Source organism: Haliotis rufescens, unplaced genomic scaffold (genome assembly GCF_023055435.1).
Source record: "Haliotis rufescens isolate VD_foot unplaced genomic scaffold, xgHalRufe1.0.p SCAF_2, whole genome shotgun sequence".
In the NCBI taxonomy this organism is placed as follows: domain Eukaryota; kingdom Metazoa; phylum Mollusca; class Gastropoda; order Lepetellida; family Haliotidae; genus Haliotis; species Haliotis rufescens.
The window spans coordinates 73083886-73098499 of NW_025963890.1; the positions used below are offsets into that span (position 1 = coordinate 73083886).

Genomic DNA, 14614 nt, shown 5'->3' on the forward strand with positions numbered 1-14614 from the left:
TTTATGGTGAGTCGTCGCATGCCCTTGTATATATATCACTATATAAAAATCATAACATATCTTTTAAAAGTATTAAAAATGAATGAAAGAAAATTAACTAAAAAATGTTATATGATGTTATTGTATGAAAAAAGTGGAGATACAAATTCGGCATACAGTGTTAAATGTCTACTCCATAAATGTGGGTATGGTTACATTTGGGACAACCAATGTTTTTAGAGAATCATTCTATATTCATATCGAAAAGAAGACATGCTTTTTGACATGTACTTTCAAACATGGAGATCTACTGTAGATGTTTCTAGCAAAAGCCAATATAATAGATATATTAAATGGCAAATATCCGCAGAAAATTATTCAACTGATGTAACTATACTCTTTAAAACAAGAAACGCAATACGGATATTTTTGGATATAAAAGCAAAATTATCGTACCAAGAGGTGCGAAATGAAGAGTTTAATGTAGTGTCAGTGACAAATTTCCCGGATCAAAATGATCACAACAAGGACATTCAAACCATTAGTCAGGAAACACGTTCGATCCGGAAAAACGCACCCAGTATATTAACAAAAGGGCCATGGAGCTGCACGCACTGCACGTGCAACAAGCACTATGAACGGTATTAATGTGGAGGGTGTTTGATTGCCTGGCATCTGCGTCAATCGAACAGTGACAGTTCAACAACATGCCAAGATTAACAGAAGTGCAAAGAAACAACGTCATAGGCCGCTTGCAGGCAGGGTAATCCCGATCAGCTTTAGCCAGGGTTTTCAATGTAGCGCCCAGCACCATCACAAGGCTATGAGATCGGTTTCAACAGCATGGGTCAACACGTGATCGGCCAGGGTCGGGACGACCAAGTGTAACCACCCCCGCCAAAGATCGCGTCATCCGACTGCGCCACCTACGTGAAAGGACGACCACGGTCACCCCAACCGCATCCCAAATACCCGGACTGCGCAGAATCTCTGACCAGACCTACGAAACCGTTTAAGAGCAGCAGGTCTAAGAGTATGAAGTCCTGTTCGACGCGTCATATTGAGTCGACAACATCATCAACAACGATTGAACATGGTATGGCCACAACTTCGATGGAGAGTTGTCTGGTTCAGCGATGAATCAAGATTTCTCCTCCGCCGAGGGGATGGAAGAGCTCGGGTCAACAGATGTCGGGGAGAACGTTACTTCGGAAACTGCGTACAGGAAGTGGACAGGTTTGGTGGTGGTAGCGTTATGATGTGGGCGCCTTTCTCTCATCATGGCAGGACATGTTTGGTCCATATCCAGGGCAATCTTACGGCTCAACGATACATCAATGAAATTCTCCTACCACACGCCCTCTCAATTGCAGCCAACAGCTGTGTATTCCAACAGGACAACGCTCGACCGCATACAGCACGGATCACAAGAGCCTATTTACACAACAACAGATATTCCCGGATTTAAAACCCGATACAACACCTGTTGGATGAATTGGATAGACGGCTACGCAGGCGTCAACCACAACCCCAGGCGTCGTCACCAGTTGGCTTTTGCGTTGCAGGCCGATTGGGCTACCATTCCCCAGGATGTGATTCTCATACTCGTCTCTTTCATGGGCAAGAGATGTCAGGCCGCTATCGATTCCAACGGTGGACATACGCGTTATTGATGGTAGCTGACCTTAACCTTGGACTTTTCCTATGTACCGATTACTGAGATGACTACAATCACCAAGTGTTTTTTCAACAACATTTTTGCCTAATACCCTGTACGGTTGCTCGTATAAATGTATTTCCCTACCTCACACAAATCTGGCTTTGCGTTTCTTTTTTGAAGAGTATAAAAGAAGGTTTACCACAATGTAGATGCAGCTCACACAGGTTAACGGTTGGGGTTGGCAGGCACACAAAAAAATAATATCAAAATCTTTATGTTGACAATGTTCCTTAAATGACGTCGAAGATGATTTTCACTTTTTACTTGTATGTGGAAGTATGATAATTTTTATGGAAAAAATGTCTTGAACAAAAATACTTTGTACATCCAAATAAATACAAGTTCATCTCTTTAATATCTATCTCTATTTATGTATCATGTCATGTTGTAACTACTACTACTAATGTTTCTGTATGACTACTAAAATATGTGTTTAGAAAGCCATCCGAGCAGGATAGTAAACAACTCAGCCCACGAAGGCCACTGGTAAGAAAGCAAACTATACCATCTAAGGTTTTCTTAGATAAAAAGGTTGCACATATATTGACTTAGGGATGAGAAATATTAGGTGGACATCCTCCATCTATTATTTTACATACAATAAGTATGAAGTATTGGTCGCATGTCACTTCATTACTAACATGCAGATATCCACATCCGTGTTATTACGTTGAAAGAAACGTGTGAAAGATAATACCCCAACTGGGATTTGGAGTAGTATAGTTTTCGCATGAGGTGAGGGTGTACAGTTATTTCTGAAGGCATAACAGAGGTTGAAGGATTACTCTATAACATATGCATTGATTTTATTGTGTATTCTTATTAAATAGCACCAAATATAAGAATTAGAACAGACAAGACTAGGTAAACGCATGACGGCATCTCCTCAATATCTTTGTCCCATATTACTTAGTTCAACAGGTTTAACAAACATACATAATCAATAAACTTTTAGATTTCATCCTGTGGACCAATAAACTTTGAGAGCTCATTTTGAAGTTATATCTCTTATAGTCAAACGTCGTTATTTTCTAAATGTATCGAAGTTAAAAATCCCATGACCTTACCTCCGTAAACGTACACTTCTGTCAACGCCAGTTTGGACTCCGTCGTGTTTGTGCCGACAAGTGTGATGACGGTGGCGTTGACGACGTTCCTGCACGTGACCCTCAACGTCGTAGATGTGATCCAAGCGTTCGTAGCGTCACACGGCATGTCCGTGTCTTTGTTTGTTGTTTTCATTGATATTGCCCGCGTTCCTGTAACCACGGAGATGTGCTCTCTTATTACAGGAATGGCGGACAAAAACATGGTCGCTGACTTTACTGTTAAAGGTAATAGTTTTGGTATTATCATGATAAGAAAACACTTTGACGAGTAAAAAACATACATATAGGTTTATTTTAGATACTAAGCGGAATATGGGCCACGTCATCTAATGATAAGATACTGTAAGCTTACTCCGCAAATGAGTGTACCTGAACAAGTTCTTAACATTATCAGGGTTACATCATATTTGGTTTTCTCTTTGCGGTATTCACGGTATATTGACATAGAAATGTGATACACTACCGTGATTCGCTGGCACAAGGACATCAACCCAGACTATCCAGGCAGGGTGTTGGAACTCAACGCTCCATGTGGGGTTCAGGGTAGATCCTGTCAAAGAGTAGGTCGACATATAACCGTCGACAGCAGAAGGCGAACTCCTCGAACTACCGGAATGTGTTGTTTGTTGTTGGTAGGCAATGGAGACTGCAACACGTGAATCAAATCTGAAGGGTTGTTGAGGATATTGAACCATAAATGTGTACATATACACTATAGCTTCATTAGAACCAGCATCACACAATCCTCAATACGGACACAATGCGTTGAATGCGTCTGAATCAGTGATTTGTAAGGCCTTCCGAACATATAATGCCGCATCGGTTATTGTTAAGACCTTCTGTACATGACGCAGTGCCTAAATGGCTCTTAGTAAGGTTTAACAAACATGACAAAGCACTGAATCAGTTATTTGCCAGGCCTTCTGACTGTGGTAAAATATTGAATCAGTTATTTGCCAGGCCTTATTTGTTAGGTCTTCTGAACATGGCAAAGCATTGAATCAGTTGTTTGTAAGGCCTTCTGACTATGGTAAAATGCTGAATCAGTTAATTGTCAGGCCTATTTGATCAAATCTATATTGTTTCATCAGTCTATGTATCACCAAACAAGCCACAATTTATGTTTGACCATAACACCTTTTTCCTGTTTGCGAATCCGCCGACGTTAAAAATCGAAAGTTGGCAACAAAGTAATATCAACATTACTTGATCATTTTCTGACAGTAAAAATAATTCTGATAAAAAAAACAAATCCCCCATACATGTCATCGACTGAGGAAAAAGCGCTGTCTAGAGTGCATTTTGAACTCTTGAAAAACGAAACAATACTGAAATTTAACACTGGTGTCAATTAGCATTTACGTGAGACCGCACGTTTTCTTATATCCACCTACCGACGCCATTAAATCTCAAAAGCCCCTGAAAAATCTCGTTAGAGGGAACTTTTATGGTTATGTCATTGTACACCCCAAAACAATCTGGCCTTAGTTTCTCGTGAAAAATGCATAATGTAGATAGAGGATCAAATAAGTGGCGTGAAACATCATCATTTAGTTTGGATCACGTGATTGCTATCCGGGTAGGCTTCGGCAGTCAGGTGACTTTATTCAGCAGCGTTTGCAGCGTACGTTCTTTACCAGAGCGAACTGAAAGAAACGTGCAGTTGTATATAAAGCGCTGGTGACCAGGTGCACTAGTAAATATAACTGCTCGCAGTCACTGCCGATTCTTACCCAAATTGTAACCACGTGAGCGAAACTCAATGATGATGTTTATCGCATGCAAAATGGATATTTCTTGAAAAGCCCACTTTTCAACATTTGTCATTACTGTTAATATTCCTTATCGGCGGAATGGCTTGTTTTCCCTTGAGCTGCCTTTGTTAATTAAAACATTTCAAGTGGCAAGGATAACAAATCGTGCTCAAATAAACAAAGTGGTATAAATGTATTATATTTGCGATTCTTATGAAGTTCAGTATGCATCATAAATTGCTATCACACTCAAATGATGTAAAGTGTCATTTCCTTTGCAATTTCGTTACAACTATATATCTATAATGATAGCAAATCTGAGGTAATTAAGAAACATTAAATTCCTAACAAATGAAGACCCCGGATCGTTTCTGGGCGAGGACACCACTGGTACATATCTCAAAGACCTATCTATGAGATCAGCATGTTTGGTAAACTGTCAAAATAAACTAGGTAAACTTTCAGTAAATGTTAATGGTAGAGGTATTTTATGTTTACGGCGAGCAGACAACGTTTCTAAGCGCATTGATATGTTCTAAATTCAATTTAGGTGGTTTGCCCGGCTGTATTTTCAAAAGTTAACTTCCACATATTTGATAAATTCAACAATGGCCGCCACCTAAACATGAAAAATCCAGTTTTGTCACATCTTTGGTTCTAACCATAGTGGGACCAGAAATAAAACATTTCTCTGTATGTTTTCAGGTACACGGAATCTATTGAAACCATACATTACCATTAATATGTCAAGAAATCAAGATGGCCACCGTTTTGGGTAACCAGATCACCAACTGCGTCCAATGCAAAGGGAGACTTATTTACATGCCTGACAAAACTTTATCATACTATTATGGTTGTAATGTACTATGAAATGCCTCTATCACTTTTAATATGTTCACTTTTCCAGATTCTGCCCAGTCTAAAATATGAAACACACGAAATAAACTAAGCGCCACCGGGTTTCGTAGCTCAGATGAGCTATTCTGTAATATTAGCAGCCAGAATCCTATAGAGTATACATGGTTTTTTACCTTTTCAGATCGTAATGTGATCAAGGTGATTAAATATACCGTACGTTGCTACATTAATATTCTACTGTTTAATTGACTGTCAACATGCTCAATATGGCCTGAAAGGGGAACGTGACTGCTGCAGGTCAAATGTCAACAGTTGGATTAACATAAAATAGTCATAAAGTTACACACTACCTTATAGCGCTTCAACTTTCTTTCCAGATCTTCAATTTCGGAATGGTACATACCACAATGGGCGTTGGCAGGGGAGATGTAAGGAAATGTGTCACGAATATATGGAAATTTGGTGCATAGTGGCGTTTGAAACGCAAAGCTTAAGAGTTATATTTTATAATTGCTCTTACTACTTACTGCATACACACTGTCGAATTTATACAGGCTGTGCTAAGTGAGTAGTCGGCCATGGTTGAGGTAAGGAACTGTAACCGTACATAACGTACGGACGACGGACAACGCGCCATGGCAAATACTTCTCATTCCGAGTGCCAAGTCACTTCATTGTGGAGCGCTTTTCAAATTGGCGTCATGAAAAGAGAACAACTCCAGTAATCAACTTACAGTACTGGCAGCCGGGACCAAAGTAGCCCATGTCACATCCGGACGAAGAACATCTTCCTGTTGTGAAGTCACACTGTCTTCTGTCAAAGCAGTGACACTGGAATCTACAGGACGGTCCGAACCAGTAGTTGCCCAGTCTGTCCCTGGCACACGAGGTGTCTGCAATACCATCAGAAGAACATATATACAGTTGCCCAGTCTGGCTGGGTCACAGATGATGTCGATATTACCATCAGAAGAACGTATAAACAGTTGCAGTCTGGCTGGGGCACAGGGGATGTCTAGTCTACAATACCACCAGAAGAACATAATTATATACAGTTGCCTAGTCTGGCTGGGTCACAGATGATGTCGATATTACCATCAGAAGAACGTATAAACAGTTGCAGTCTGGCTGGGGCACAGGGGATGTCTACAATACCATCAGAAGAACATATATACAGTTGCCCAGTCTGGCTGGGTCACAGATGATGTCGATATTACCATCAGAAGAACATATATACAGTTGCAGTCTGGCTGGGGCACAGGGGATGTCTACAATACCACCAGAAGAACATATATACAGTTGCCCAGTCTGGCTGGGTCACAGATGATGTCGATATTACCATCAGAAGAACATATATACAGTTGCCCAGTCTGGCTGGGTCACAGATGATGTCGATATTACCATCAGAAGAACATATATACAGTTGCAGTCTGGCTGGGGCACAGGGGATGTCTACAATACCACCAGAAGAACATACATACAGTTGCCCAGTCTGGCTGGGTCACAGATGATGTCGATATTACCATCAGAAGAACATATATACAGTTGCAGTCTGGCTGGGTCACAGATGATGTCGATATTACCATCAGAAGAACATATATACAGTTGCCTAGTCTGGCTGGGGCACAGGGGATGTCTACTCTACAATACCACCAGAAGAACATATATACAGTTGCCTAGTCTGGCTGGGTCACAGATGATGTCGATATTACCATCAGAAGAACATATAAACAGTTGCAGTCTGGCTGGGGCACACGGGATGTCTAGTCTACAATACCACCAGAAGAACATATATACAGTTGCCCAGTCTGGCTGGGTTACAGATGATGTCGATATTACCATCAGAAGAACATATATACAGTTGCAGTCTGGCTGGGGCACAGGGGATGTCTACAATACCACCAGAAGAACATATATACAGTTGCCCAGTCTGGCTGAGTCACAGATGATGTCGATATTACCATCAGAAGAACATATATACAGTTGCAGTCTGGCTGGGTCACAGGGGATGTCTACAATACCACCAGATGAACACACATACAGTTGCCCAGTCTGGCTGGGTCACAGGGGATGTCTACAATACAATCATTAGAACAAATATACTGTTGCATAGTCTGTCTGGGGCACACGGGATGTCAATACTACCACGAGAAAACATGAATACAGTTGCTATAAGCAGGCCTCCATTACCAGTGTCTGCATAAAAAGTTTACTTTCCAGACAAACAAATTACTTTCCTTGTGAAATAAGTTTAGATAGGAATGCACGTACCCTTTTCCGGTTTCACATGACCATAAATATAGCGGTCTGTCGGAACCAAACGAAAGTGTCTCCTTTTCCGTTTTGTAAGTTATCTGTTCCTACTTAACAGCTGATCCGATAATCAGGCGCGTTGCCGTTCAATCGGACTATCCTTAACACAATAGAGGGGCTGGACGGGTGTGGTTAACATCACACTCACCAATGCCCAAGTCATATCACGACAACTGGTAAATACTGGAAACTGGACAAGACAACCAGTGGCTGATATTATGAACAACGTCCCTCGCCGTCGGGGTACGATGACGAGCAACCAAGTCACCAAGCCTGTACATCCTAGTCACTTTAGCCACTGACCTGTAATGTGGGGGACGTATTCTAACCCGAGTAGCCCACTTCTGAATATCGTTTCAACGAGATATACCCTATTTCCCGGGAGTCACTTCGTCATCTTCGTGTAAATTGTCTCAAGCCAGATATCTCCGTCAGATACTTTAACGGTACTACAATACTGATGAAATGAATAAGGAACACAATACGCATGATAAATACTAGTGTTATGTTCAAAACATATACTTCGTTTCTAATAAGACTGTCACTCATTGTCTGCTGCTCTTTAAGTACAACCGCCTGCGTGATCTGGTGGTAGAGCGTCCGCCCCAAGAGCGGAAGGCCCGGAGTTCCATCCCCGGCCGCGTCATACCAAAAGACGTTTAAAGATGGTACTTGTTGTTACCCTGTCTGGCGCTCGGCATTAAGGGGCTGAAACAAGGACTGGTCGGCTCGGAGTCAGTATACTGTGTCTGAGTGGGGTATTCATGTTTAACTGCGGCATGGTTTCTCAGTGGGCTAGTACTATAAAATCGGCATCAGTCCGGACTAGTACAAGCAGCCACACACACACACACACACACACACACACACACACACACACACACACACACACACACACACACACGTACGTACATGCACCACGCTATATAGTGCAATAATCTTGGACGCACCGTTGAACTTCATTTCACTGTAGGGGCGGTCGGGTAGCCTGGTGGTTAAAGCGTTTGCTAGTCATGCCGAAAACCCGGGTTCGAATCCCGATATGGGTACAATGTGTGAAGCCCATTTCTGGTGTCCACCGCCGTGATTTTGCTGGAATATTGCTAGAAAACCATACTCACTCACTCACTCATTTCACTGTAAGTACATCGGGTGAATGTTCATGACAATGCCTCAACCATCATAGTCTGTTAACCAGTGATTGATACTATGAGCAACGTCACCGAGTCTGACCACTCTATTTAGTCGCCTTCAAAGATAGGCATAAGTTGCTGGGAACCTGGTCCAACCCGGAATCCCCATGAGGTTATGTGATAATACAAGGATGTAATGCTGTGGATGTGTGTTTATGTCTTTAAAAAAAATCTCGCCACGTCATCTGGGGATATACATTGTGACTAATCAAGCACATACCACATTATAGTGGCGTTCTCTCATATCATTCCTTCTGTTTATTATATATACGACATAGGAATAGGATAGCGAGTGAAAAGTGTCCTGGCCAATTGGTTTTATGCAAGTAGGTTTCGCATCAACAGGGTTAAGTGTTAAACAATAGTATTCTATGGGGGGATATTTTCCCATCCTCGCGCTCTTGGGCTTTCGTAGTTTTGTCTTTCACATGAGTGGAAGTTTTTATTTTTAATGACTGCAATGTAGCAATCTTGGTTTGATGTGTCACTTTTTTATTTCATTTTAATTCTAAAGTGGAGAATCGGAAAACATGAGAAGAGAAACCTTTATTTTACGGTCGCATTACATCATAGTATACCCTGTTGTGTCAGTGAGTGGTGAAATATTGTGTTGAGAGTGATTATTGTATCTGGGTCATCTTAGGAACCTTTTGTGTTAGTGTCCCCGAATAAAGTCCTGTGTTTGATTAATCTTTGCTCAGGTCGTGTTAGGTCTCTTTGTAAAGTAAGTCGTAAAGTAATACAAAAGTATATTTTTTCTCACAAAACCATTATATACAATATCTTCAACCTCATCCCCAACTCACACCCCCAACCTTCACCCCCAACGTCACCCCAACCCTCACCCCAAACCCTCACCTCCAACCTACATCCCCCAACCTCACCCCCAACCCTCACCCCCAACCCTCACCCCAAACCCTCACCCCAAACCCTCACCCCTAAAGCTCACCCTAATACGACTCATGATCAGCACATCACCCCTATCTCTCTCTCTCTCCCCCCCCCCCCCCCCCCCCCCCTACCCACACACACATCCATCCCTTGTCCGCTTTCAGATCCATGCTGCATGACACATTAAACTTCCTCTCTGTCAATAACTTAACACCCTTCGCTACATGCACTCGTGCCACCATTCCAAAAGTTACTGATGGAACTCTTTCATTCCGAGTAAGTCATGCACCATGAATAAAAGACTTGGACGAAAAAAGTCGTTACACATACACTTATGGATCTATCCCGAGCCTCCTTTGGGAAACAAACAATGGGAAAGCAACGAGAATCTGGAGAAGCGTGCATATCACTTACATTCATATATAGAGAAACAAAGCATTTAAAGTAATCACCTGCCACTGCCTCGGAGACAATCCCAAGTAGCACGATAATAAACAGCATGGCCACCACTACACATCTATATGATGTCCTGATGGAGGATTGAGGCAGACCTACAGCCTCGATATGGAACGGAAATTGACTTCCGTCGACTATCATCACTTCCGTCCAAGATCATGACATAGTTGATATGACAGTGTGTCCCAGTAGTGATAAACTCCATTGAACTAACGTGCTGGCAAGTTATAACCAAATCTAAGACACAAAGCATGGAAGCGAACCTTCAATTACAGTCAAATAACGAAGAATACAATGTAAAGATACGACAGCAATTGATGCAACATTTTAGCAGAACCTCTCTTACGAAACAAGACATGGTTTAAAATCAATGGTTTGCTTGATACACTTTAATGAGGAAGTACAATGTTAATTGTATGTCCCAAATAAGCCAACTCTACCGTCAGAGTGAGTGAGTGAGTGAGTTTGGTTTTACGCCAGCAATATCACAGCGGGGTTCACCAGAAATGGGCTTCACACATTGTACCCATGTCGGGATTCGTACCCGGGACGATCGAACGCTTTAACCACTAGGCTACCCGACCGCCCCCTACCGTCAGAAACCCACGGTAATACAAGTTCTTCTAACTGTAGACAACGAGTCATCTTCGTGTGGGGAAATGACGCCGCGTTTTGTGCACATCCTGTATACTAGTAATGGACTTTAAAGGATTATAGTCCTTCTTGTTAACTTCAACAGATCTTAACGTCAAAGTGATTCATTAAAGCCATGCATTACTTTTAACAATAACTGTACACGGGATTGCCACGTATTTGTAACGGTACCCTGCATGACAACATCAGTGACCTTCCTTCCTTGTCCATAAATAGGAAAGTAGACTATGAATTCTTGTCTGACTGAATGACGTTTTCATACAGCTGAAAAATATATAACAACGCAACAGTATCGTGTAATGAATATTAACACTGACTTTAGATGCAGAGAGTCTATATATAAACAATGTGTTCCCCGGAGTTCAACCTCCATGTTGCCAAACAAACGCTTCGCATCCATTTGTTTGTGAAAATGATCAACATGTCCGTTAGATAATTCTTTGTAGGCTATCCTTCGGGGAATAGGGTTCCATGTACCTCTGTGTGATTGTGTACCACTCGCCTGTCGGCTCCAAACCGTATTACACTCATAATAAACATACTCTTACAGCCTACAAAAGGCTACGCTACATGGCATATTTATAATTGTTTGTTTGTTTTATTGTTTGTTGTTGAACGCCGCACTCAGCATTATTCCAGCTATATGACGGCGGTCTGTCAATAATCGAGTCTGGACCAGACAATCCAGTGGTTAATATCATGAGCATCGACCCACACAATTGGGATCGATTTCATGCATCAACCAAATCAGCCAGCCTGACCACCCTTTCCCGTTAGTCGCCTCTTACAATTAGCATAGTCGCTTTTTTAGGCAAGCATGGGTTGCTGAAGACCTATTTTACCCCGTATCGTCACGGGTTCACACAAGAGGGACAGGGCTATTATACCACCCCTACGCAAGAGGGACAGGGCTTGTTTCGGGGTGGTATATTAGTATGCTTCTCCGATACACTTTGTACAAGATGTAGACCTGACCTTGAAGTTATTAATTTGGAAAACATGCAGTTTCAAATAAATCTCCAATGAGATATTTCCTTTTAGGTGTCACCTACCGCCAACCTTACCGCCACTGTATAGTGGACTGTTCATGAACACATGCTAGAAAGGGCACTTGATGTTTCTCGTGATATCGTTCTTGTTGGTGACCTTAATTAGGACTCGTTGAGTAACACCGTCCACCACTTGCGTGATATCATCACCAGCAAACATTTACGAATTATGATCACGGACCCTATACGGATTACAGCCAACACGATCCTGTCTTAATTACCAGTGATTGTAATTGTACACTTACAGGTGTTATTAATTTTTCAAAACACAAAACATTAATATAAAAGATATGATTTTAATAAAATTAACTATCTTTTTAAAATCAACTAGCCTATCCGCAATTAATATACACCACAGCCGGGGTACCCCGGGGTTCTGTACTGGGTCCCTTTCTATTCCTTGTATACTTAAACGATTTAGCTGATAATCTTAACAATTTAACTCGTTTATTTGCTGTTGATTCGTCAATTGGTGCATCGTCTGTTAGAATTAACCATTTGGGAAACAACTTGAACCACGATCTGTCTTACGTTTACAAATGGGCGTATAAAAGGCTTTAAAATTTAATCCCGACAAAACAACATACATATTATTCAGTGACACAGACAATATTACCAAAATTAATTTGGTGCATAATAATATATCACTTCCTCAATCGAATACTCCCAAACGCATCGGTGTTATTTTATGCCAAGATGTGAAATGGTCTGCCCATACTGACAGTAAACGCCACTCTGCATAAAACATAAATCATCTTTTCTTTACGAAAACTTAAATATGTACTCGATAGAACCAAATTATGTAAACTCTACATTGTTATTATACGGCCTATTCTCGAATGCGTATCTGAAGTCGGAGATAAGTTTAACGATGTCAACTCTGATAAACATGAAAAGATGAAACTGGAAGCAGCTAGAACTGTTACTGGCCCTCGTAAATACGCATCTCGGATTAGTTCTTATAATGAAACAGGGTGGGAGACACTATCAAGCAGACGTCAAACTAAAAACAAATATATGCTGTATACAAGATTGTTAAAAACTTATTCCCACGTTACTATAATGACCTTTTTCCACCAAGAGGCCACCATAAGTCATCAAAATAAAAACAGTATTAGTATTCCACACGCCCGGATTGTTACTTTCCAGCACCCTTTTATACCAGACACTTAAATTCTCAGGAATTTAGACCTTCGGCTACACTTTCATGTTTTAAAAGCAGTGTTAAACCAGAAACTATTTTACCCTCTTGTTACTTCTTATCTGGGGATAGAAGAGAAAATATACTTCTCACTCGTTTAAGTCATTCCTGTTGTCCCGCTAGTGCAGATTTATTTAAAGTCAATTTGTCAGGAATCTTAACATGCCTGTGAAGAAATTCACGTGAAAACGTCTTTCACATTAGATGTTCTAATGTTCTAATCATGATGCCATTAGAACTTCATTATAAAACACTATTTTATCAGTTGGAGGTCATTTTCTCGATCCTGACAGTTCTCTATGTTCATATTTCATGCTCATTTTTACATAACATATGTATATTCAAAAATGTACAAAACATATTAAATTAACATTTTTACTTACTACAACTTATACCGTATACCTTCTCTTATTTTACGTTTGTTGTTTTACCATAAAATCCTCTCAACCAGATGACTGGTATACATCGTTCTTCACAGCAATAGTTTTTACTACTAGTGTTACTATTTCCATCGGCGTATCACGCTTTGTATGAACGATGTTTATTTTAATTATTAATATGTGCGATGTGTGTCACTGACACATTTTGGCCGTTAAATGTAAAAGAAATATGTTTTAAAAACATATGAAGCAAACCATTCGTAGATCACTGTCAAATAACAGCCATGTCATGTGTGAAGTCACATGTGTCAATTCTTGAGAAATGTTTGTTACAGAAGCTCTGAAATGCAAATCTGCTCTTGGTAATTAGTATATTAATTGTGTCGTCTAGCGCCAAATTGCCAATATGACACAGAGACAGACACACACAGAGACACAGGCACACAGACACACACACATACACACACACGCGCGTGAGCACGCGCGTGAGCACACACACATACTTGACATGCATTAATAGTACATTCATTAATTATACCATACATGATATGCATTATTATACCTTAAACGGTATAAATTTATTATAATATACATGATATGCATTATTATACCTTAACGCTATTCATTAATTATACAATACATGATATGCATTATTATACCTGAAACAGTATTCCTTAATTATACCATACAAGATATGCATTATTATACCTTAAACTGTATACATTAATTATACCATACATGATATGCATTGGGGGCACGGATGGCCCAGTCGTCTAAGGAGCCGCGATTCGATGTGCAAAGTTGCGTCCCTTGGCCACGGCAGAGACCTATGATCGTGGGTTCGAATCCCGGTTCGACCCGATTATGTTTCTATGTTTGTCAACACCATGCCCGTGCTCGTGGGTTTCACCGAAGTGGTAAAAGTCTGAGAACTGCATCACTTCAGGCTTTCCTCCCACATTAAGCTGACACGCCGTGATATAACTGGAATACTGTTAAAAGCGGCGTTAAACCCAACTCACTCACTCATTCACTCACTGATATGCATTATTATACC

At 40.9% G+C, this 14614-nt stretch overlaps 1 protein-coding gene across 2 annotated transcripts in view; it reads right to left on the reverse strand.

Annotated features, from left to right (window-relative positions):
• Window positions 1–10374, reverse strand: part of LOC124133218 (receptor-type tyrosine-protein phosphatase alpha-like) — a 35474-nt gene extending 25100 nt beyond the window's left edge. For both annotated transcript variants that reach the window (XM_048400522.1, XM_048400521.1), the window contains exons 1-4: window positions 10270–10374; window positions 6155–6313; window positions 3272–3454; window positions 2767–2958 (exon numbers count right to left, since the gene is read on the reverse strand). In XM_048400522.1, coding sequence (XP_048256479.1) covers window positions 2767–2958; window positions 3272–3454; window positions 6155–6313; window positions 10270–10318 — 583 coding nt within the window. In that variant the 5' untranslated portion in view covers window positions 10319–10374. The remainder of the gene's footprint in view (window positions 1–2766; window positions 2959–3271; window positions 3455–6154; window positions 6314–10269) is intronic.
• Between the last annotated feature and the right edge of the window lie 4240 nt (window positions 10375–14614).